Source organism: Chiloscyllium plagiosum, unplaced genomic scaffold (assembly GCF_037043375.1).
Source record: "Chiloscyllium plagiosum isolate Xiang-an unplaced genomic scaffold, Cpla_swu_hap1 HiC_scaffold_19, whole genome shotgun sequence".
Taxonomy (NCBI): domain Eukaryota; kingdom Metazoa; phylum Chordata; class Chondrichthyes; order Orectolobiformes; family Hemiscylliidae; genus Chiloscyllium; species Chiloscyllium plagiosum.
Genome location: NW_028270157.1, coordinates 34,221,714 through 34,247,018, shown reverse-complemented (window position 1 = coordinate 34,247,018; position 25,305 = coordinate 34,221,714). Strand labels below are relative to the sequence as shown.

The 25,305-nt window shown below is 51.6% G+C and overlaps 1 protein-coding gene across 4 annotated transcripts in view; it reads right to left on the bottom strand.

Moving 5' to 3' along the window:
- Positions 1-240: 240 nt before the first annotated feature.
- The window catches only part of tfec (transcription factor EC), a 97,633-nt gene continuing 72,568 nt past the window's right edge, over positions 241-25,305 (bottom strand). For 2 of the 4 annotated variants that reach the window (XM_087997207.1, XM_043709560.2), the window contains 4 exons: positions 12,224-12,280; positions 12,031-12,106; positions 11,083-11,263; positions 241-3,032 (listed from right to left, as the gene is read on the bottom strand). In XM_087997207.1, the coding sequence (XP_087853333.1) occupies positions 2,655-3,032; positions 11,083-11,263; positions 12,031-12,106; positions 12,224-12,280 (692 nt within the window). In that variant the 3' untranslated portion in view covers positions 241-2,654. The remainder of the gene's footprint in view (positions 3,033-11,082; positions 11,264-12,030; positions 12,107-12,223; positions 12,281-25,305) is intronic. The other 2 variants (XM_087997206.1, XM_043709565.2) reach the window with 1 other exon arrangement.

Here is a 25,305-nt window from a genome sequence, read left to right as displayed (position 1 = left end):
GCCTTTTCTTTAGTTGTCCTCTTGTTTTTAAATGCATAGAATGCCTTGGGATTCTCTTTAACCTTACTTGCCAAGGTCATTTCATGGTCCCTTCCTCAAGTCCTTTCCTGAAGAGTTTTTCCAGTGTTCTGTCTTTGCAGCAAAGCTCGGTCTTTTGTTGTGCAATTTGTTTTTCCAAGCTTTGAAGCTGCATTACCTTTGAACATCAAAAAGGTCAAGTTTGAAGAAAAAAAGTTCAAATAAATTTGTATGGCGAGTTTAATGTTTTTAGTAATGTTTTCTGGTGCCATTGAAATTATGTACAGAAAGAATTTATCACAATCTTTTACATGAAAGATTAAAAATCTATACAAATTTTACAAAGATTTTTGCTTACAAAATAATACAATGACAATGCACATTAGTTTAAAGCTTTGAAAAGATTAGATTCTCAATGGTCAACCCAAAATATTGTTGTACAAGCTATTTAGTCACCTCTGTTCTACTGAGCTTCAAATATTTTCATATCTTCATTTCAGAAACTAACATTGTTACATATTACGCTTGACAAAGTTTCAAACTCATTTACGTAGAGCTGGGTAAATAGCAAAACATCTTCTACCATTAAATTAGTTTTCATTGACCATAATTACTTATTTGTCTCAGCCTTTAAAGCAAGGACTTGTTTAGATACTTCAAGATCAAATCAGGGTTTTTCCCCCCATTTTGTTGGGCTAACATTAAATGATTCACTCAGTTGAAGTTTGCATTACTATCAAATGCTGTAAGTTCAACAGCAGCCTTCCAAACCAAGGATAACAATGTCACTAAGGTATCACACATTTCCCACTCCACATTGTAGCAAATATAGATATTAAAAAATTTATACTTCACATCTGTTTCAACAAGTCCCAAATCTTCAACAATCCTCAGCCACAACTAACTAGATAAATAATTAATCATAGGGGTCAGAGGTTTCAATCTTACTGTCCATATCTCATCCAACACCAACTCCTGATCCCCATCGTTTCAGTCCTTGCAGGTCTATGATACCTGTTGCCCAAAATAATGTTCAAATTTTAAAAAGTCATTCTTCATGATTGCAGGTCTTCCTCCCAATGTCTCTCACCTTCAAAGTCTACAACTTTGTTTTCGACTTTGCCGTTTACTGGCTCTGTGCCTCACCTTTCTTTCTCCACCCACCTCCCCCAACCAAGATTTGGGAGCTAAGAATTAAGTCCAGAATTTCCTCAATTTCCCTTAGTTCTCCACCTCCCTTTAATGCCTTTCTGAAAACAGCACTGACCAAGATTTTTGGTCACCTTCCTCAATGCTTTGCTGTTGGCTCAGTGTCCCATGTTTTATTTTATGTTGTAAAGACACCTTAAGTGCTTCAATATATTGAAGTTGCAGCATAAATGCAATCTGGTGTTGAAAAATGGGAAATTATTTAAAGAGTTACAGTAATGCCCCTTCTGCTCATTAAAATATTTGCAAATGTTCTATTTGGTTAAACAAATGAAGGGGAAGGCAGAGTTAACATTAAATGAAAACGTTTTATGGCTTCTGAGGTATATGAAATACTTCACAAGGAAGATCACTAAAGCATATTATGAAACAAAAAATTTTAGATCATTAACTGTTTGTAAAATAAACAAGTAACATTCCTTAGAAATTAACTTTTTAAAACTCCTTAACATTATGGGAGCCTTCAACTTTTTAAACAAAATATACTCAAGTATTTTTCTACAATTTGCACTTTAATGTATTATGATTCTAACTAATATGTAGCTTAATTACACTCTGAACAGGGGTTTCATATGTAATGCTGCAACATAACTCCCCATATGTCCAGAAAAGGGCCAGAATACAAGTTAAACATTTTGCATCATACTTATTATTTCTCAAATAATTAATTTACCATCTCCCTTTTGCTCAATTATTCTAAAACAAAAATTGGGAACTAAAGCTGGATTCTTGTCCACACTCAGTCATGCAAGAATCAACTGAACTGAGATTAACCTCTTTCCTTGAAGCATAAAAATGCAACCGGAACTCAAATACTCAAAGCCAGAGTTGTGGGGCAGGAGTAGAAAGAATTTCCAATTTCTAAAATGAAATATTTATTTTATATTTAGAAAAATGCAATTTCAGCTGACCCATCACTAAACTATTTAATGTCTGTAACCATTCTAACTAAACAGAACATGCCAATATTGCATCTACATAAAATAGTAGAGCATCAATTTCTGACTGTTTTGGCAGATCCCATTACTATGAAAATTCCCATATTTCCGTCCTCAAAAAAGCCTGATTGAAAATAAAAGTTTTGCTTAAATGTGCTTGAATATACAAAGAATCAGTTGTTTGCAAATACACCTAGTGAAAAAGAATGTTGGAGCATTCTATTAACGGTGATTATGTCCCATCAGAATACTAGATTTATTTGTCCATGTGATTACTGGATCAGTTTCCCTTGTGAAGGATTTTTAATAGCAGCAAAAGTGAAATAAAAAAATGTGGAGAATATTCTAACCTTCAAAGTAAAAATGTTAACAGCCAGATATGAAAAATGTCTCAAGGCATCAAGCAGTAAGCAAATCACCTTAATGTTTTAATCATTTTTAAGAAGTGAAGTGATCATTGTTCCTCACTGCACCACAGAAGGATATTTTTCACAGTTCATCATCTGTGCTGAAGCTGCTTCTCCTACTGCTTCCTTTAGATGCACCAGGTGGTGATGTTGTAGACAACAGTGGATCAGATGCCAGTGGAGAGATTGTATTGTCTAATAGAATGTTATCGAGCCGGTTTTCCGGTTTCAAAGCAGCACTGAATGACAAGTCTGTAAAGTGTGACAATGGATCCAAGAAGTGACAAGATGCTTCATTAAGTTCACTCAACATTTGTGACAAGCTTGGCTGCTGCAGATAATCAGGGCTATTGTCCCCTTGGTAGGACTCATGCTTGACAATGTGAGTTACCAGCTCAGTTGGACTAATGGCTGATGACACAGTGGGCAGTCCGTGGACCCGGGCTTGCATTTCCAGCTCCTGAAAAGAGAAAGCCATCTTAGATGCATTGTCATTTACAAAATGCAAAATTCAAACTATAGGGCTTGCATTAAAATATGGAGGAAATAATCCTTAACATTGGAGTGTAGGGCCTTTCCATTGCTGAGCTATATAGTTAAATGTCGACCAAATTGTAATATTGTCAGCCAAATGCCTGAAGGACTAAAATGTGACCCTTTTGACATATTTGTGGAAGGTCTAATTACAATATTCATCTCAACCTCAGTCCAAACTTACATCTATAGTTATATTAGAGACATATCCACCTTGTTAAAATCTTTTGCCTGGAACAAATAGCAATGTCGGAACAAAGGAAGAAATGGAACCAAATGGCCTATTCCAGACACTGATTTAGGTTTGTGTACATCTAGGTCTCTACTCCTAAAGAGTAGAACATGTTGTTATCTTCTGTCTCCAAGTTATTTCTACCAAATCTACACTTTTCCCTAGATTTCAGAAGTTACAAAACTTCAAAATCTTTCATGTGACACTAGATCAAGCCCCTTTGCAAAATACTGTACACATTAACTGCATTATGCTCCACCTAATTTTCACTTAAAACTCAAGTTAAGCACAAGTGTTCCCTTTATAAGTGCCTTACTGGCCAAAACTCAAATGTTGCTGTCTCTCCATGTTGCCACCTCACCAAGGGAAACTGACTGGTCTGAGTGTAACAGGTTTAGCCACACACTTCTGAGCAAGGGTGCAATGTTTGCAGTTCTCAACACTACCACGCCCCAAGAGTGAAACAAGTTCTCCCTGGTGTCTAGTTTAATCTTTCCATCAACCGCTTTACAATCCCTAGTAAATGGATATCACCAATAAATGAAAAACAAGTATACCTATCCACTTTATCCAAAAGGTTGTTATTTCATACATCTTAATTAACTCAACCTTCAGCTCTATTAGAAAGAGCCTTAGTCTAGCCAATTTCCTCAGAGCTGGCAATTTTCAAGCCATGATAATATTATTGTAAATCCCATTACTCAAGAGTGATTGTACCTTTTCTGTACTGTCATAACTAGAACCATACACAAGACTCCATTTGTGGACTGAGTTTCCTTCTGTAGTTTCAACATTATAGCCATGCATTTGTATTCAACAGCTCAACTAGGAAGGAAAGCATCTTAATATCTTCTTTACCAACTTATCTACCTCTCCGACGCCTTCAAGGGCCTGTGTACAAACACTCAATACAGCAACCCCTTTTGAATAACCATGTATTTGTTGTTGTATGTTCCATTTCACCACATTTGCCCTTCTCACATTTATAAGCATGCACTTTTCCAAAATGTGTTCTATTTGACATTTCTCTGCTCATGCAAGCAAACCATTGATCTCTTCCTGCAGTTGACAGGTATCCTTTCCATCAACTACCCAATGTTTTTATTGTCAGCAAGTTTTATTGTCCAACATTTAAATTCCAAATTTAATATATTAAATAGCAAGGAAACCAAAGCGGAGCCCTATGCAACACTACTTGAACAGCTTTCCATTCAATAGGCAATAGGTGCAGGAGTAGGCCATTCTGCCCTTCAAGCCTGCACCACCATTCAATATGATCATGGCTGATCATCCTTAATCAGTATCCTGTTCCTGCCTTATCTCGATAACCCTTGAGAGATCTATCCAACTCTTTCTTAAATGAATCCAGAGACTGGGCCTCCACTGCCCTCTGGGGCAGAGCATTCCACACAGCTACCACTCTCTGGGTGAAGAAGTTTCTCCTCATCTCTGTCCTAAATGGTCTACCCTGTATTTTTAAGCTGTGTCCTCTGGTTCGACACTCACCCATCAGCGGAAACATGTTTCCTGCCTCCAGAGTGTCCAATCCTTTAATAATCTTATATGTCTCAGTCAGATCCCCTCTCAATCTTCTAAACTCAAGGGTATACAAGCCCAGTCGCTCCAGTCTTTCAGCGCAAGGTAGTCCTGCCATTCCAGGAATTGACCTCGTGAACCTACGCTGCACACCCTCAATAGCCAGAATGTCTTTCCTCAAATTTGGAGACCAGAACTGCACACAGTACTCCAGGTGTGGTCTCACCAGGGCTCTGTACAGCTGCAGAAGAACCTCTTTGCTTCTATACTCACTCCCTCTTCTTATGAAGGCCAGCATGCTATTAGCCTTCTTCACTACCTGCTGTACCTGCATGTTTACCTTCATTGACTGGTGTACGAGAACACCCAGATCTCTTTGCACTGCCCCTTTACCTAAATTGATTCCATTTAGGTAGTAATCTGTCTTCCTGTTCTTGCCACCAAAGTAAATAACCATACATTTATCCACATTAAACTGCATCTGCCTAGCATCTGACCACTCACCTAACCTGTCCAGGTCACCCTGTAATCTCTTAACATCCTCCTCACATTTCACCCTGCCACCCAGCTTAGTATCATCAGCAAATTTGCTAATGTTATTACTAATACCATCTTATATATCATTAATGTTAATTGTAAAAAGCTGCGGTCACAGCACTGGTCCCTGCAGTACCCCACTGGTCACCACCTGCCATTCTGAAATCACTACTGTTTATCACTACTGTTTCCTGTCAGCCAACCAACGTTCAATCCAAGTTAGTACTTTGCCCCCAATACCATGCGCCCTAATTTTGCTCTCTAACCTCCTATGTGGGACTTTATCAAAAGCCTTCTGAAAGTCCAGGTACACTACATCTACTGGATCTCCCTCGTCCATTTTCAGAGTTACATCCTCAACGAACATAACTATTACCCTTTGCTACCTGCCGAGTAAATGTTGGATCCAACTCGGTTTCTTGTATCCCATGAATGTTTTTCTTAAGTCTGTGAAACCTTGCCCAATTCCTTAAAAAGGATTGCATAAACATCTATTGCACCACCTCCATCAATTCTCATTACTCTTTCAAAATATTGAAGTTAGCAACACATTACCTTCCCCGAAAGAAACAATGCTGATTATCCCCAATTAATGTGCCTCTCCAAGTAACAGCTAATCATAACTAGTATTCTTTCCAGTAATTTACCCAAAGTTTATTTGGGTGACCTGTATTTACAGGTATTGGCATTTTCTGAATGTGGCACAATTGAGGACTGCAGATGCTGGAGATTAGAGTCTAGATTAGAGTGGTGTTGGAAGAGCACAGCAGGTCAGGCAGCATCAGAGGGAGCAGAGGAGGAGGAAAGGAAGACATTTTGGGCAAAAGCCCTTCATCAGGAATTTCCTGAATGTGCTCATCTGGGACATATGGTGTGTACATGACTTCACATGCACCACATGCTGTCATAGTCTGTGGCCTAAGGACTACCTAGAGAATGCAGTTTGTTCCTTAGCTGTAGGAAAACCTATTCACTCCTAAACTCTTGAGGATACTCATTAATACTGCTACACATCGTCTTTGCTGAACACTGAAAATATGTAACACCCAATTCCCCTCCTTGAAGCAGCCCTGTAACGACAGAGTGCTTGTAACTCTGTTCAGTTATTATACTCTATTGTGCATTCAAGTGTACCATGAATTCTGTTTATAAAATTTCAATTTCTCCCTTATTCCAAATCCAACTTTGAATTTACTGTTGTCTATTCTACTGCTAATGATCTCTCCCAGTATTTTGTACATGATATTGTGATTCCCACACCCTTGTTGATTTTAGTTTCAAAACCCCAGGACCACAAACAAATTTCTACAAGTAACAGTGTCAGCTCTGTTCAAATGCAACTACCTGGCTTGTACAGGTGCTATCTTCTCCAGAGCCAATTCCATTGACCCAGGAATCTAAAACCCTCCCTCCTGCATCATAATTTCCAGCCACATGTTTCTTAAAGTCCTATTTCTGGACACTGATTACTACTTTGACAAACAAGATTGCCAAGTTGTACTTAACTCAGTTCAACAGAGGACCACATCTCCTGACCTACCAACATCACTAGCACCAATGTGCCTCAACTCGAAATGTCCACCTTGCCCCAGAAAAACAGCCAGCAGTCACTGACATTTTTGTCCTGAGGAAGCAAAATGCCATATGGAATTACAGAACTTCAGAAATGCTCACCCCATCTGATCCAAAAAACAAAAACCTTCCCATCACTACTGCTGCTTCACTTTTCTTCCCTGGTCAGCCTGCAGTCACATGAGCTTGGTTGTTGATGCATTCTTCAACTGAAGACTTTTGCTCCAGAAGTAGCCACACCCTTAAAGCTGTTCTACTAAAGGTTACAACACTTGCATCTACCAGAATGTGGAAAATTACCCAGGTATATCTTCTACACAAGGCAGGACAAAGCCAATACTGGGGCAGTAATTGGCCAGTTAAGTGCTGGAAGATGTCATCATCAGTACTAAGCAGCTCCTTCTCAGTAATACCCAGATTGGGTTCTGCTGGGCCACTCAGCTCCTGACCTCATTACAGCTTTGGTTCAAACATGGACAAAAAAAAAAGAGTGAGAGCGCGAGAGCGTCTTGGCTATCAGAGGCCAGTCGTCTTCAGAACATCACTGTAGGACTTCCTTAGGCTCAAAGTCTTCAGCTGCTTCAATGACCTTTCCTCCATCATAAAAGGTTAGAAGTGGCAACATTTGATGATTGAACAATGTTCAGCACATTCCCAACTCCTCAGATACAGAAGCAATCCATGTTCAAGTGCAAGATCAGAATATCCAGACTTAGGCTGACAAGTCACAAGTAATGTTCACACCACAAACGCCAGGCAACGTCTGCCTCAAATAAAAGTCTATCTAACCACTGCCTTTTGACACTCACTTGACATAGTTTTATCATTACTGAACACTGCCCACCCCCCCCAAACTAACAAGTTGGGTTTATAATGGACCTGAAACAACTGGACCCACCAAATAACTAGTGGTTACAAGAGTAGCTCAGGTGAGGAATGCTACAAGTAACTCACCTCCTGACTCCATCTAAAAGGGCACAAGTCTGAATGGGATGGAATACTCATTGTCTGGATGAGTGCAGCTCCAAAAGCATCTTATGTTTGACACCATCCAAGCAAAGCAGCCTGTTTAATTGACATTACATCCACTCCTTCCACCACAGACAGACACTCAGTAGCAACAATGCATCTTACAGATAGTACACAAATGTTGAATTTTGCCAAAAGTTTTATCCCCTGTACCTTCAAAACCTCAAATATATCCATCTAGAAGGTTTATAGAAGCAAATACATGGGAACACCACCTTCCTGACTTGGAAACATAACTGTTCCTTCAATGTCACTGGATCAAAATCCTGGAATTCCCTCCCTAACAGCATTGTGGATCAAACCACACAGTACATGAACTGCTGCAGTTCAAGGTGGCATCTCACCACCACCTTCAAGGGCAATAAATACTGTCTAGCCAGTCTTGCCCATGTCCTATTCATGAATAATACCAAAAATGGGGGACAGCCACCACTTTCAAGGGAGAGGCAATAAATGCTGGTTATGCCAGAAAACCCAGCTACATTAAAGAAATTTAAAAAGCGATGGCTGTCTCCCATCCTCAACTCCACAAAAGCCTTTCACCTTCAGATTTCCAAGCTCTTACATGAGAGATTTGTCCTTTCCCTCTCACCATCATAAAATTGGGGTGAACCTTTACATGTTAAATATTAACTGAACGTAGCAAAGACAGGATTGCATCTTTCAGAATCTCTGGAATGGCACAGGGGCAATGAATTTCAGCAGTCCCTATACACATGTGCCAGACCTGATGGGGTTGATCAAGACCAGCACATCCACTGGGGGCGGAACATACCTCAGATGCCTGCCCAGCGGCCACTGCTGAGGAGCCTTTTCCAGAGAGGACAGGTAGGTGCCAGTACTACACTTCTTGGAGTGGGAACAAGACAACAAAATCCTACAGGGACAAGTAGCAGGCCCAGGCTTTAACTGTAGAATGCAGAAGTTGCATTCTTTTCAGGACAAGAAAGCAACTTCTGTATTAAATCAGCTTATTGACTAAAGTTTTTCATTCAGATTTCACTCAAACATCTGGCAATAGACTCTAGCAGAGGAAAGATTATAAGAACACTTTAAGCAGAACATTAAAAGCCTATTTTTACAAAGAAGGTTTATTTACATGACTGTGTTCTTCATTTGGGCCAGAACTAAATTGCACCAAAAAATTAAGTGGTGTTCTGTAGAAGACACCACTTAAAATGGGGTGGCTCAGTGGTTAGCACTGCTGCCTCACAGCAGCAGGGTCCCAGGCTCAATTCCAGCCTCGAGTGCGGTGTGTGGAGCTGTACATTCTCCCTGTGTCTGCACAGGTTTCCTCCGGGTGCTCCGGTTTCCTCCCACAATTCAAAGATGTGCAGGTCAGGTGAATTGGCCATGCTAAATTGCCCATAGTGTTGGGTGCATTGGTCAGAGGGAGATGGGTCTGAGTGGGTTACTCTTCGGAGGGTCAGTGTGGATTGGTTGGGCTGAAGGGCCCGTTTCCACACTGTTGGAAAAACAAAAATGGGTCCATGAACTGCAAGGAAGCACACCAGTTTTTTTTTGAAAGAACCTATAACTGAAGTGAGAGTTAGACTACTCTATAGCAGCCTGAACCGCTGTGCTCTTCCAGCACCACTAATCCAGAATCTGGTTTCCAGCATCTGCAGTCATTGTTTTTACCTGTTCTTACCCAGAACTGTGAAACAGCCATGGCCCAAACTAACTTGTTTCAATGTGGCATATTAACATCCAACAGGAAACAGAAAACTGCTTTGCTTAGTTATCAACGAACCCTGGACAACAAACTAAATTTTGCATCTTTTACATATTTCAATAGTCTATTGAGCAATGGAAATAGTCAATGCTAACAAACACACGCCCATAATTGCCCACCTAAATCTAATCAGATCTTCCCAAGATCACAAGATTACAAACTTAATGTAGCCTTAGTCCGACGATCAAAAGAACTTTATTCCAGAGAGGAGTGCAACAGCCTTTTATTTAAAAAAGGGATTTCACCAAGCGTTGTCAAGTCCTTGCCAAAAAAAAAATTAGTAAGTTATCGGAGAAGATTCGCCACTGGCTGGGGTCATATCAAGTACAAAATTAGTAATGTTCAAGCCCTATCTTCAGCTGTTTCAGTGACTTTCTCTTCATCATAACTAGGGAAGTCAACATTTGAGAAAACTTGCTAAATACAGTATTTAAATCCAGTTGTAATTCCTCAAATTAAGCAGTCTATACCCTATAACAAAATGGATAGCATCCTGCTAAATGCTGATTAACATTTTACTGCAAGTATCAGGCATTGACCAGCACCAACACAAAACTAAATCCTTCCTCTTGAAATTCAACAGTATAACCAGGAGGTAGGGGAAGTGTTGCTGGGAGCTCATCATTTACCAAAACTAACTGTACCAAGTCCATGTACTGCAGCTACAGAACAAATCTGAATGTGGTCTCAGTCGCTCACCAGATCCACTAAATCCTGCTTACAAGCTGCAAAAACATAGCAGGACATTGGAATACTATGAACTTGTCTGGATGACAGCAGCACCAACAAAACCCAAAAGTCTGACACTTTTCAGACCCAACAGCCCATCAGCAGTACCATCTTAACGAAATTAATTTCTTCTAATTTATAGGGATAACATGACAGCAGTGTGCAACATCTATCAAAGCAAATTTGCTGAACCCACTTTGTCACTTCTAAAACAATAATTGCCACCATCTAGAACAAAGGCAGCATACATTAGGCACACAACAACCTACCTTTTCCCAATTCATACATCACCTCGACATCCAACCATCTTCTCATTCCTTTAGTGCCACAAGCTGAAATTTCTGAAGCACCCTACCACCCACCACTTTGGGAAAATCTTCACCATTATTTGCAGTGATTCAGAGGCAACTCAATTCAGAGGCCTTCAAGGGAGGAGGCTGTGAGGCATCTCTACCAGTGATATCTGCCACTTTTGCTTCTCATTTCTTTCTTCACTCAGAAAAAAACAACTAGTCTTCTTTTGCTGGTAGCACTAAGGTTCTTCTTCCCTCTGTTCAAGCAACTGCTTAGTACAAACAATCTTTGGCCTTTAGGTTTCTGACATACCTGAATCCGTAGCAGCAGTCGTCGGTTAGCTTGTTCCAGTTTTTTTTGCCTGTTTTCTAATTCTCGCACACGGTGTTGCTCTTTCTGAAGCCACTTTATATACTCCACAGATGCTTTCAAAATGGTACCTTTGTTCCAACGCACATCACTGCAGCGTAAAATGTCATCTTTTAATAAAAGTCTGCCTCAGCAAAATTTTATCAAAAAAGGACACATTTAAAATAATTAAATGCTCAGCCATTTCATAGTGTTTACTCTAAAGTTAGAACAAAATGATAATGTTAAAGTTCTAGATACTTGGTTAAAGGTTTGAAGAGCTTGTCTACCTGGAAAAAGATATCTAATCCAAAAATCTGCAACTAAAATCAAGCCTCAACTGTCAACGTATATCAGACATCACTTCAAACTGACTGCTAATTCCTAAAGGCTATGAACACTACCCATTAAGTTCAACAGTTTAATATCGGTATCCTGTCTGATTTCAAATGTCATTTAATATAGTAAAGAAAATACTTGAACTTGCTATCAAGCATTAGTCTTACTATTTTTAAACTGGTAGGGGTTCTTAAAATGAGTAATTTACAATGTATGGCTATCATAACCATTCTGTTCTTCAACGCAAATACCAGCATTAAATCGTTTTCAGAAGAAAACCATCAAGGATCTTCTGCATAAAAATGAATTAGGATAGACATACATTAACCCCTTACGATAATAATGCATTTTACAGCTATTTTATAATTAAACAGTGAAAAACCATCAAAATAATTATAGCAATTACAGGTCAAACCATGCAGCACAGATGAGGAAATAAGACTTTAAAAAGTTTGAAGTGATTGTTTTTCACTGCACAAGTTATTAATCAAATGATTTTTTTTTTGCAGAAACGTAACTGAAATCCAAGATCAGGAGTTTTAAAATAGGATTCTTGAACCTCTTTATACTTACGGATCATTTGACTTTGGAATTAAGGTACCAAGTTCTTTGATACGATAATTGATGTTGAATCTTCGTCTTCGTTCAACTTTGAAATAACAGATAGACTAAGTTAGTTGTATAATGCAGTTAGATTTCATGTTCTGTAGGTAAATATAATTAAACCCAAATATAGCATAATGATATTGAATTAGACCACACTTACTCAAGTTGTGATTATCTTTCTTTTGCCTTTCTTTAACAAGTGCACGTGTTTCAGCATCTGCCACAGTTAATGAGGATTGGTTAGGTTCAAGCAGCCATTATTTCAATTTTAAATGGAATACAATCATACACATTGACAAACTTGTGCCTACACTAACAACCTTCAGTCATTTATACATTCACCTAGGAAAACCATCTCAAAGCAATTTCTGATTAAGCCCCTATCCTTGAAGCATTTAACTTACATCCTTAAATTTTCCTAAATTAATTTAGATTTATTTTTTAAAAAGCAGGGATATATAACAGAATTTTTTACTGTTGTATCCCAGCAACCAAAAACTACCCTCAAGTGCACCATTTTAAATTTGAATAATAAACCAGTATTCTAAATAGATCATACAATCTGGAAGACTGCTAGATTGATTTATATATGGGGGGGGGGGGGGGCGAGAGAGCGAGGGGGGGGCGAGAGAGCGAGGGGGGGGGGCGAGAGAGCGAGGGGGGGGGGCGAGAGAGCGAGGGGGGGGGGCGAGAAAGGGGGGGGGGGCGAGAAAGAGAGGGGGGGGCGAGAAAGAGAGGGGGGGGCGAGAAAGAGAGGGGGGGGCGAGAAAGAGAGGGGGGGGCGAGAAAGAGAGGGGGGGGCGAGAAAGAGAGGGGGGGGCGAGAAAGAGAGGGGGGGGCGAGAAAGAGAGGGGGGGGCGAGAAAGAGAGGGGGGGGCGAGAAAGAGAGGGGGGGGCGAGAAAGAGAGGGGGGGGCGAGAAAGAGAGGGGGGGGCGAGAAAGAGAGGGGGGGGCGAGAAAGAGAGGGGGGGGCGAGAAAGAGAGGGGGGGGCGAGAAAGAGAGGGGGGGGCGAGAAAGAGAGGGGGGGGCGAGAAAGAGAGGGGGGGGCGAGAAAGAGAGGGGGGGGCGAGAAAGAGAGGGGGGGGCGAGAAAGAGAGGGGGGGGCGAGAAAGAGAGGGGGGGGCGAGAAAGAGAGGGGGGGGCGAGAAAGAGAGGGGGGGGCGAGAAAGAGAGGGGGGGGCGAGAAAGAGAGGGGGGGGCGAGAAAGAGAGGGGGGGCGAGAAAGAGAGGGGGGGGCGAGAAAGAGAGGGGGGGGCGAGAAAGAGAGGGGGGGGCGAGAAAGAGAGGGGGGGGCGAGAAAGAGAGGGGGGGGCGAGAAAGAGAGGGGGGGGCGAGAAAGAGAGGGGGGGGCGAGAAAGAGAGGGGGGGGCGAGAAAGAGAGGGGGGGGCGAGAAAGAGAGGGGGGGGCGAGAAAGAGAGGGGGGGGCGAGAAAGAGAGGGGGGGGCGAGAAAGAGAGGGGGGGGCGAGAAAGAGAGGGGGGGGCGAGAAAGAGAGGGGGGGGCGAGAAAGAGAGGGGGGGGCGAGAAAGAGAGGGGGGGGCGAGAAAGAGAGGGGGGGGCGAGAAAGAGAGGGGGGGGCGAGAAAGAGAGGGGGGGGCGAGAAAGAGAGGGGGGGGCGAGAAAGAGAGGGGGGGGCGAGAAAGAGAGGGGGGGGCGAGAAAGAGAGGGGGGGGCGAGAAAGAGAGGGGGGGGCGAGAAAGAGAGGGGGGGGCGAGAAAGAGAGGGGGGGGCGAGAAAGAGAGGGGGGGGCGAGAAAGAGAGGGGGGGGCGAGAAAGAGAGGGGGGGGCGAGAAAGAGAGGGGGGGGCGAGAAAGAGAGGGGGGGGCGAGAAAGAGAGGGGGGGGCGAGAAAGAGAGGGGGGGGCGAGAAAGAGAGGGGGGGGCGAGAAAGAGAGGGGGGGGCGAGAAAGAGAGGGGGGGGCGAGAAAGAGAGGGGGGGGCGAGAAAGAGAGGGGGGGGCGAGAAAGAGAGGGGGGGGCGAGAAAGAGAGGGGGGGGCGAGAAAGAGAGGGGGGGGCGAGAAAGAGAGGGGGGGGCGAGAAAGAGAGGGGGGGGCGAGAAAGAGAGGGGGGGGCGAGAAAGAGAGGGGGGGGCGAGAAAGAGAGGGGGGGGCGAGAAAGAGAGGGGGGGGCGAGAAAGAGAGGGGGGGGCGAGAAAGAGAGGGGGGGGCGAGAAAGAGAGGGGGGGGCGAGAAAGAGAGGGGGGGGCGAGAAAGAGAGGGGGGGGCGAGAAAGAGAGGGGGGGGCGAGAAAGAGAGGGGGGGGCGAGAAAGAGAGGGGGGGGCGAGAAAGAGAGGGGGGGGCGAGAAAGAGAGGGGGGGGCGAGAAAGAGAGGGGGGGGCGAGAAAGAGAGGGGGGGGCGAGAAAGAGAGGGGGGGGCGAGAAAGAGAGGGGGGGGCGAGAAAGAGAGGGGGGGGCGAGAAAGAGAGGGGGGGGCGAGAAAGAGAGGGGGGGGCGAGAAAGAGAGGGGGGGGCGAGAAAGAGAGGGGGGGGCGAGAAAGAGAGGGGGGGGCGAGAAAGAGAGGGGGGGGCGAGAAAGAGAGGGGGGGGGCGAGAAAGAGAGGGGGGGGGCGAGAAAGAGAGGGGGGGGCGAGAAAGAGAGGGGGGGGCGAGAAAGAGAGGGGGGGGCGAGAAAGAGAGGGGGGGGCGAGAAAGAGAGGGGGGGGCGAGAAAGAGAGGGGGGGGCGAGAAAGAGAGGGGGGGGCGAGAAAGAGAGGGGGGGGCGAGAAAGAGAGGGGGGGGCGAGAAAGAGAGGGGGGGGCGAGAAAGAGAGGGGGGGGCGAGAAAGAGAGGGGGGGGCGAGAAAGAGAGGGGGGGGCGAGAAAGAGAGGGGGGGGCGAGAAAGAGAGGGGGGGGCGAGAAAGAGAGGGGGGGGCGAGAAAGAGAGGGGGGGGCGAGAAAGAGAGGGGGGGGCGAGAAAGAGAGGGGGGGGCGAGAAAGAGAGGGGGGGGCGAGAAAGAGAGGGGGGGGCGAGAAAGAGAGGGGGGGGCGAGAAAGAGAGGGGGGGGCGAGAAAGAGAGGGGGGGGCGAGAAAGAGAGGGGGGGGCGAGAAAGAGAGGGGGGGGCGAGAAAGAGAGGGGGGGGCGAGAAAGAGAGGGGGGGGCGAGAAAGAGAGGGGGGGGCGAGAAAGAGAGGGGGGGGCGAGAAAGAGAGGGGGGGGCGAGAAAGAGAGGGGGGGGCGAGAAAGAGAGGGGGGGGCGAGAAAGAGAGGGGGGGGCGAGAAAGAGAGGGGGGGGGCGAGAAAGAGAGGGGGGGGCGAGAAAGAGAGGGGGGGGCGAGAAAGAGAGGGGGGGGCGAGAAAGAGAGGGGGGGGCGAGAAAGAGAGGGGGGGGCGAGAAAGAGAGGGGGGGGCGAGAAAGAGAGGGGGGGGCGAGAAAGAGAGGGGGGGGCGAGAAAGAGAGGGGGGGGCGAGAAAGAGAGGGGGGGGCGAGAAAGAGAGGGGGGGGCGAGAAAGAGAGGGGGGGGCGAGAAAGAGAGGGGGGGGCGAGAAAGAGAGGGGGGGGCGAGAAAGAGAGGGGGGGGCGAGAAAGAGAGGGGGGGGCGAGAAAGAGAGGGGGGGGCGAGAAAGAGAGGGGGGGGCGAGAAAGAGAGGGGGGGGCGAGAAAGAGAGGGGGGGGCGAGAAAGAGAGGGGGGGGCGAGAAAGAGAGGGGGGGGCGAGAAAGAGAGGGGGGGGCGAGAAAGAGAGGGGGGGGCGAGAAAGAGAGGGGGGGGCGAGAAAGAGAGGGGGGGGCGAGAAAGAGAGGGGGGGGCGAGAAAGAGAGGGGGGGGCGAGAAAGAGAGGGGGGGGCGAGAAAGAGAGGGGGGGGCGAGAAAGAGAGGGGGGGGCGAGAAAGAGAGGGGGGGGCGAGAAAGAGAGGGGGGGGCGAGAAAGAGAGGGGGGGGCGAGAAAGAGAGGGGGGGGCGAGAAAGAGAGGGGGGGGCGAGAAAGAGAGGGGGGGGCGAGAAAGAGAGGGGGGGGCGAGAAAGAGAGGGGGGGGCGAGAAAGAGAGGGGGGGGCGAGAAAGAGAGGGGGGGGCGAGAAAGAGAGGGGGGGGCGAGAAAGAGAGGGGGGGGCGAGAAAGAGAGGGGGGGGCGAGAAAGAGAGGGGGGGGCGAGAAAGAGAGGGGGGGGCGAGAAAGAGAGGGGGGGGCGAGAAAGAGAGGGGGGGGCGAGAAAGAGAGGGGGGGGCGAGAAAGAGAGGGGGGGGCGAGAAAGAGAGGGGGGGGCGAGAAAGAGAGGGGGGGGCGAGAAAGAGAGGGGGGGGCGAGAAAGAGAGGGGGGGGCGAGAAAGAGAGGGGGGGGCGAGAAAGAGAGGGGGGGGCGAGAAAGAGAGGGGGGGGCGAGAAAGAGAGGGGGGGGCGAGAAAGAGAGGGGGGGGCGAGAAAGAGAGGGGGGGGCGAGAAAGAGAGGGGGGGGCGAGAAAGAGAGGGGGGGGCGAGAAAGAGAGGGGGGGGCGAGAAAGAGAGGGGGGGGCGAGAAAGAGAGGGGGGGGCGAGAAAGAGAGGGGGGGGCGAGAAAGAGAGGGGGGGGCGAGAAAGAGAGGGGGGGGCGAGAAAGAGAGGGGGGGGCGAGAAAGAGAGGGGGGGGCGAGAAAGAGAGGGGGGGGCGAGAAAGAGAGGGGGGGGCGAGAAAGAGAGGGGGGGGGCGAGAAAGAGAGGGGGGGGGCGAGAAAGAGAGGGGGGGGGCGAGAAAGAGAGGGGGGGGCGAGAAAGAGAGGGGGGGGCGAGAAAGAGAGGGGGGGGCGAGAAAGAGAGGGGGGGGCGAGAAAGAGAGGGGGGGGGCGAGAAAGAGAGGGGGGGGCGAGAAAGAGAGGGGGGGGCGAGAAAGAGAGGGGGGGGCGAGAAAGAGAGGGGGGGGCGAGAAAGAGAGGGGGGGGCGAGAAAGAGAGGGGGGGGGCGAGAAAGAGAGGGGGGGGCGAGAAAGAGAGGGGGGGGCGAGAAAGAGAGGGGGGGGGCGAGAAAGAGAGGGGGGGGCGAGAAAGAGAGGGGGGGGCGAGAAAGAGAGGGGGGGGCGAGAAAGAGAGGGGGGGGGCGAGAAAGAGAGGGGGGGGCGAGAAAGAGAGGGGGGGGGCGAGAAAGAGAGGGGGGGGCGAGAAAGAGAGGGGGGGGGCGAGAAAGAGAGGGGGGGGGCGAGAAAGAGAGGGGGGGGCGAGAAAGAGAGGGGGGGGCGAGAAAGAGAGGGGGGGGCGAGAAAGAGAGGGGGGGGCGAGAAAGAGAGGGGGGGGCGAGAAAGAGAGGGGGGGGCGAGAAAGAGAGGGGGGGGCGAGAAAGAGAGGGGGGGGCGAGAAAGAGAGGGGGGGGCGAGAAAGAGAGGGGGGGGCGAGAAAGAGAGGGGGGGGCGAGAAAGAGAGGGGGGGGCGAGAAAGAGAGGGGGGGGCGAGAAAGAGAGGGGGGGGCGAGAAAGAGAGGGGGGGGCGAGAAAGAGAGGGGGGGGCGAGAAAGAGAGGGGGGGGCGAGAAAGAGAGGGGGGGGCGAGAAAGAGAGGGGGGGGCGAGAAAGAGAGGGGGGGGCGAGAAAGAGAGGGGGGGGCGAGAAAGAGAGGGGGGGGCGAGAAAGAGAGGGGGGGGGCGAGAAAGAGAGGGGGGGGCGAGAAAGAGAGGGGGGGGCGAGAAAGAGAGGGGGGGGCGAGAAAGAGAGGGGGGGGCGAGAAAGAGAGGGGGGGGCGAGAAAGAGAGGGGGGGGCGAGAAAGAGAGGGGGGGGCGAGAAAGAGAGGGGGGGGCGAGAAAGAGAGGGGGGGGGCGAGAAAGAGAGGGGGGGGCGAGAAAGAGAGGGGGGGGGCGAGAAAGAGAGGGGGGGGCGAGAAAGAGAGGGGGGGGCGAGAAAGAGAGGGGGGGGCGAGAAAGAGAGGGGGGGGCGAGAAAGAGAGGGGGGGGCGAGAAAGAGAGGGGGGGGCGAGAAAGAGAGGGGGGGGCGAGAAAGAGAGGGGGGGGCGAGAAAGAGAGGGGGGGGCGAGAAAGAGAGGGGGGGGGCGAGAAAGAGAGGGGGGGGCGAGAAAGAGAGGGGGGGGCGAGAAAGAGAGGGGGGGGCGAGAAAGAGAGGGGGGGGCGAGAAAGAGAGGGGGGGGCGAGAAAGAGAGGGGGGGGCGAGAAAGAGAGGGGGGGGCGAGAAAGAGAGGGGGGGGCGAGAAAGAGAGGGGGGGGCGAGAAAGAGAGGGGGGGGCGAGAAAGAGAGGGGGGGGCGAGAAAGAGAGGGGGGGGCGAGAAAGAGAGGGGGGGGCGAGAAAGAGAGGGGGGGGCGAGAAAGAGAGGGGGGGGCGAGAAAGAGAGGGGGGGGCGAGAAAGAGAGGGGGGGGCGAGAAAGAGAGGGGGGGGCGAGAAAGAGAGGGGGGGGCGAGAAAGAGAGGGGGGGGCGAGAAAGAGAGGGGGGGGCGAGAAAGAGAGGGGGGGGGGGGGGCGAGAAAGAGAGGGGGGGGCGAGAAAGAGAGGGGGGGGCGAGAAAGAGAGGGGGGGGCGAGAAAGAGAGGGGGGGGCGAGAAAGAGAGGGGGGGGCGAGAAAGAGAGGGGGGGGCGAGAAAGAGAGGGGGGGGCGAGAAAGAGAGGGGGGGGCGAGAAAGAGAGGGGGGGGCGAGAAAGAGAGGGGGGGGCGAGAAAGAGAGGGGGGGGCGAGAAAGAGAGGGGGGGGCGAGAAAGAGAGGGGGGGGCGAGAAAGAGAGGGGGGGGCGAGAAAGAGAGGGGGGGGCGAGAAAGAGAGGGGGGGGCGAGAAAGAGAGGGGGGGGCGAGAAAGAGAGGGGGGGGCGAGAAAGAGAGGGGGGGGCGAGAAAGAGAGGGGGGGGCGAGAAAGAGAGGGGGGGGCGAGAAAGAGAGGGGGGGGCGAGAAAGAGAGGGGGGGGCGAGAAAGAGAGGGGGGGGGCGAGAAAGAGAGGGGGGGGCGAGAAAGAGAGGGGGGGGCGAGAAAGAGAGGGGGGGGCGAGAAAGAGAGGGGGGGGCGAGAAAGAGAGGGGGGGGCGAGAAAGAGAGGGGGGGGCGAGAAAGAGAGGGGGGGGCGAGAAAGAGAGGGGGGGGCGAGAAAGAGAGGGGGGGGCGAGAAAGAGAGGGGGGGGCGAGAAAGAGAGGGGGGGGCGAGAAAGAGAGGGGGGGGCGAGAAAGAGAGGGGGGGGCGAGAAAGAGAGGGGGGGGCGAGAAAGAGAGGGGGGGGCGAGAAAGAGAGGGGGGGGCGAGAAAGAGAGGGGGGGGCGAGAAAGAGAGGGGGGGGCGAGAAAGAGAGGGGGGGGCGAGAAAGAGAGGGGGGGGCGAGAAAGAGAGGGGGGGGCGAGAAAGAGAGGGGGGGGCGAGAAAGAGAGGGGGGGGCGAGAAAGAGAGGGGGGGGGCGAGAAAGAGAGGGGGGGGCGAGAAAGAGAGGGGGGGGCGAGAAAGAGAGGGGGGGGGCGAGAAAGAGAGGGGGGGGCGAGAAAGAGAGGGGGGGGCGAGAAAGAGAGGGGGGGGCGAGAAAGAGAGGGGGGGGCGAGAAAGAGAGGGGGGGGCGAGAAAGAGAGGGGGGGGCGAGAAAGAGAGGGGGGGGCGAGAAAGAGAGGGGGGGGCGAGAAAGAGAGGGGGGGGCGAGAAAGAGAGGGGGGGGCGAGAAAGAGAGGGGGGGGCGAGAAAGAGAGGGGGGGGCGAGAAAGAGAGGGGGGGGCGAGAAAGAGAGGGGGGGGCGAGAAAGAGAGGGGGGGGCGAGAAAGAGAGGGGGGGGCGAGAAAGAGAGGGGGGGGCGAGAAAGAGAGGGGGGGGCGAGAAAGAGAGGGGGGGGCGAGAAAGAGAGGGGGGGGCGAGAAAGAGAGGGGGGGGCGAGAAAGAGAGGGGGGGGCGAGAAAGAGAGGGGGGGGCGAGAAAGAGAGGGGGGGGCGAGAAAGAGAGGGGGGGGCGAGAAAGAGAGGGGGGGGCGAGAAAGAGAGGGGGGGGCGAGAAAGAGAGGGGGGGGCGAGAAAGAGAGGGGGGGGCGAGAAAGAGAGGGGGGGGCGAGAAAGAGAGGGGGGGGCGAGAAAGAGAGGGGGGGGCGAGAAAGAGAGGGGGGGGGCGAGAAAGAGAGGGGGGGGCGAGAAAGAGAGGGGGGGGCGAGAAAGAGAGGGGGGGGCGAGAAAGAGAGGGGGGGGGCGAGAAAGAGAGGGGGGGGCGAGAAAGAGAGGGGGGGGCGAGAAAGAGAGGGGGGGGCGAGAAAGAGAGGGGGGGGCGAGAAAGAGAGGGGGGGGCGAGAAAGAGAGGGGGGGGCGAGAAAGAGAGGGGGGGGCGAGAAAGAGAGGGGGGGGCGAGAAAGAGAGGGGGGGGCGAGAAAGAGAGGGGGGGGCGAGAAAGAGAGGGGGGGGCGAGAAAGAGAGGGGGGGGCGAGAAAGAGAGGGGGGGGCGAGAAAGAGAGGGGGGGGCGAGAAAGAGAGGGGGGGGCGAGAAAGAGAGGGGGGGGCGAGAAAGAGAGGGGGGGGCGAGAAAGAGAGGGGGGGGCGAGAAAGAGAGGGGGGGGCGAGAAAGAGAGGGGGGGGCGAGAAAGAGAGGGGGGGGCGAGAAAGAGAGGGGGGGGCGAGAAAGAGAGGGGGGGGCGAGAAAGAGAGGGGGGGGCGAGAAAGAGAGGGGGGGGCGAGAAAGAGAGGGGGGGGCGAGAAAGAGAGGGGGGGGCGAGAAAGAGAGGGGGGGGCGAGAAAGAGAGGGGGGGGCGAGAAAGAGAGGGGGGGGCGAGAAAGAGAGGGGGGGGCGAGAAAGAGAGGGGGGGGCGAGAAAGAGAGGGGGGGGCGAGAAAGAGAGGGGGGGGCGAGAAAGAGAGGGGGGGGCGAGAAAGAGAGGGGGGGGCGAGAAAGAGAGGGGGGGGCGAGAAAGAGAGGGGGGGGCGAGAAAGAGAGGGGGGGGCGAGAAAGAGAGGGGGGGGCGAGAAAGAGAGGGGGGGGCGAGAAAGAGAGGGGGGGGCGAGAAAGAGAGGGGGGGGCGAGAAAGAGAGGGGGGGGCGAGAAAGAGAGGGGGGGGCGAGAAAGAGAGGGGGGGGCGAGAAAGAGAGGGGGGGGCGAGAAAGAGAGGGGGGGGCGAGAAAGAGAGGGGGGGGCGAGAAAGAGAGGGGGGGGCGAGAAAGAGAGGGGGGGGCGAGAAAGAGAGGGGGGGGCGAGAAAGAGAGGGGGGGGCGAGAAAGAGAGGGGGGGGCGAGAAAGAGAGGGGGGGGCGAGAAAGAGAGGGGGGGGCGAGAAAGAGAGGGGGGGGCGAGAAAGAGAGGGGGGGGCGAGAAAGAGAGGGGGGGGCGAGAAAGAGAGGGGGGGGCGAGAAAGAGAGGGGGGGGCGAGAAAGAGAGGGGGGGGCGAGAAAGAGAGGGGGGGGCGAGAAAGAGAGGGGGGGGCGAGAAAGAGAGGGGGGGGCGAGAAAGAGAGGGGGGGGCGAGAAAGAGAGGGGGGGGCGAGAAAGAGAGGGGGGGGCGAGAAAGAGAGGGGGGGGCGAGAAAGAGAGGGGGGGGCGAGAAAGAGAGGGGGGGGCGAGAAAGAGAGGGGGGGGCGAGAAAGAGAGGGGGGGGCGAGAAAGAGAGGGGGGGGGCGAGAAAGAGAGGGGGGGGCGAGAAAGAGAGGGGGGGGCGAGAAAGAGAGGGGGGGGCGAGAAAGAGAGGGGGGGGCGAGAAAGAGAGGGGGGGGCGAGAAAGAGAGGGGGGGGCGAGAAAGAGAGGGGGGGGCGAGAAAGAGAGGGGGGGGCGAGAAAGAGAGGGGGGGGCGAGAAAGAGAGGGGGGGGCGAGAAAGAGAGGGGGGGCGAGAAAGAGAGGGGGGGGCGAGAAAGAGAGGGGGGGGCGAGAAAGAGAGGGGGGGGGCGAGAAAGAGAGGGGGGGGCGAGAAAGAGAGGGGGGGGCGAGAAAGAGAGGGGGGGGCGAGAAAGAGAGGGGGGGGCGAGAAAGAGAGGGGGGGGCGAGAAAGAGAGGGGGGGGCGAGAAAGAGAGGGGGGGGCGAGAAAGAGAGGGGGGGGCGAGAAAGAGAGGGGGGGGCGAGAAAGAGAGGGGGGGGCGAGAAAGAGAGGGGGGGGCGAGAAAGAGAGGGGGGGGCGAGAAAGAGAGGGGGGGGCGAGAAAGAGAGGGGGGGGCGAGAAAGAGAGGGGGGGGCGAGAAAGAGAGGGGGGGGCGAGAAAGAGAGGGGGGGGCGAGAAAGAGAGGGGGGGGCGAGAAAGAGAGGGGGGGGCGAGAAAGAGAGGGGGGGGCGAGAAAGAGAGGGGGGGGCGAGAAAGAGAGGGGGGGGCGAGAAAGAGAGGGGGGGGGCGAGAAAGAGAGGGGGGGGCGAGAAAGAGAGGGGGGGGCGAGAAAGAGAGGGGGGGGCGAGAAAGAGAGGGGGGGGCGAGAAAGAGAGGGGGGGGCGAGAAAGAGAGGGGGGGGCGAGAAAGAGAGGGGGGGGCGAGAAAGAGAGGGGGGGGCGAGAAAGAGAGGGGGGGGCGAGAAAGAGAGGGGGGGGCGAGAAAGAGAGGGGGGGGCGAGAAAGAGAGGGGGGGGCGAGAAAGAGAGGGGGGGGCGAGAAAGAGAGGGGGGGGCGAGAAAGAGAGGGGGGGGCGAGAAAGAGAGGGGGGGGCGAGAAAGAGAGGGGGGGGCGAGAAAGAGAGGGGGGGGCGAGAAAGAGAGGGGGGGGCGAGAAAGAGAGGGGGGGGCGAGAAAGAGAGGGGGGGGCGAGAAAGAGAGGGGGGGGCGAGAAAGAGAGGGGGGGGCGAGAAAGAGAGGGGGGGGCGAGAAAGAGAGGGGGGGGCGAGAAAGAGAGGGGGGGGCGAGAAAGAGAGGGGGGGGCGAGAAAGAGAGGGGGGGGCGAGAAAGAGAGGGGGGGGCGAGAAAGAGAGGGGGGGGCGAGAAAGAGAGGGGGGGGCGAGAAAGAGAGGGGGGGGCGAGAAAGAGAGGGGGGGGCGAGAAAGAGAGGGGGGGGCGGGAAAGAGAGGGGGGGGCGGGAAAGAGAGGGGGGGGCGGGAAAGAGAGGGGGGGGCGGGAAAGAGAGGGGGGGGCGGGAAAGAGAGGGGGGGGCGGGAAAGAGAGGGGGGGGCGGGAAAGAGAGGGGGGGGCGAGAAAGAGAGGGGGGGCGAGAAAGAGAGGGGGGGGCGAGAAAGAGAGGGGGGGCGAGAAAGAGAGGGGGGGGCGAGAAAGAGAGGGGGGGGCGAGAAAGAGAGGGGGGGGCGAGAAAGAGAGGGGGGGGCGAGAAAGAGAGGGGGGGGCGAGAAAGAGAGGGGGGGGCGAGAAAGAGAGGGGGGGGCGGGAAAGAGAGGGGGGGGCGGGAAAGAGAGGGGGGGGCGGGAAAGAGGGGGGGGGCGAGAAAGAGAGGGGGGGGCGAGAAAGAGAGGGGGGGGGCGAGAAAGAGAGGGGGGGGCGAGAAAGAGAGGGGGGGGCGAGAAAGAGAGGGGGGGGCGAGAAAGAGAGGGGGGGGCGAGAAAGAGAGGGGGGGGCGAGAAAGAGAGGGGGGGGCGAGAAAGAGAGGGGGGGGCGAGAAAGAGAAAGAGACACACATTCACCCAGCTTCTTAAGTTCATTAACCTTTAAAAGAGCGTGTTATTAATAAAAATGTTAGACAGTCTTATTTTTGGTTACTAAACATGGTTATAAAACCAGCTGGGACCACCTTTTCATGTCAAATTGGTGGAATGCAATTTAAATTTTTTCCTACTGTCAGACCATGCAAAAAACAAAATGGATGGATTACTTGGGTGTAATTACTGAGGAGAGTTTGGTAATAGAATACACATTTCTGGCACAAACTAGAAGAAACTATTTTCATTTTAAAAGCAACTCTATTTGTACGAAGGGGTCACTGAGGCAAAGGTTCATTGTATCAACGGATACAAAATGAAAAAAAACATCCAGCAATATAAAAGCTTTGGATTTCAAAGCCTGAGGATTGGCGTGTAGGAAGAAAAGCAAAGTTAAACAAAAATTCTAGGCCTTGGAGATGTTGAGACAAAAATCCTCAAGTACAGAATATAATACCAAGCTTGACTTAATACTGATAGAAGACATGAATGTCAAGTGTTTGATGTTCTTTCTATTTATAGCTGAAAAAAAATTAAAGTTCAACAACATATCACTGTGATATGGATAAAATGGAGTCAAAAGGCAAACAGAGGAAGAGCACCAGATTAGAGTGATTAGAAGCCAAAGTAGAATTACCTATTAGAAATCAGGGTTTTATTTTTAATGTGACCAGAAGTACAATTATTGAGAACATTGCCAATAGCGGATTAAGGTACTAAGTTATCAAGTACCCTGATATTCCTCAACTATCGGTGCAAAAGCACAGTTTATATTTCACCAACACAAAAATTGTAGTGTCAGATTCAGACCAGATTGTAATCTGACATGTTACACAGCACATTGTTGTACCAAAGCAAATATTAAAAGAACTGGAGGCAGAAATTGGTAAGGACAGTTCTTTGACAATGCCTATACAGGTCGCTCTGCTATGACGTACGTTTTGTTAACATGAATTCTCCATAGTACACTTGAGGAATTAGGGACACTGTCAAAAACAGGAACTTTTAAAACATGTATTGGCTGTAAAGCAATTACATTGTTTTAGAAACAGTGTTTAAAGTGTTGGCACATTTTTTCTATAACACAGGGTTGTACAATAACTCAACCATCACGTTATAGAAGAACTACCTGTTTTTACTAGAAATTTTGGTAAAAAGCATTAAGAATCTAAAAAAACAAGAGGAATTTCGCATTCTTGCATATGAAGACCTCTTAATAGAGAAGAAGTTTCACCATAGTTGAGTGGTCATGTTACAACTGTACAGAACATTGGTTAGGCTTCTGTTGGAATATTGCATGCAATTCTGGTCTCCTTCCTATCGAAAGATGTCGTGAAACTTGAAAGGGTTCAGAAAAGACTTACTAGGATGCTTCCAGGCTTGGAGGATTTGAGGTATAGGGAGTGATCGAATAGGCTGAGGCTGTTTTCCCTGGAGCATCGGAGGCTGAGGGGTGACCTTATAGAGGTTTACACAATCATGAGGGGCATGGATAGGATAAATAGACAAAGTTTTTTCCCTGGGGTGGGAGAGTCCAGAACTAGAAGGCAAAGGTTTAGGGTGAGAGGGGAAAGATATGAAAGGGACTCAAGGGGCAACTTTTTCACTGAGGGTGGTATGTATATGGAATGAGCTGCCAGAGGAAGTAGGGGGGCTAGTACAATTGCAACATTTAAAAGGTATTTGGATGGGTATATGAATAGGAAAGGTCTGGAGGGATATGGGCCAGGTGCTGGCAGGTGGGACTAGATTGGGTTGGGATATCTGGTCGGCATGGATGGGTTGGACCGAAGGGTCTGCTTCCATGCTGTACATCTCTGCGACTCCATTAAAACAGGATTTGAC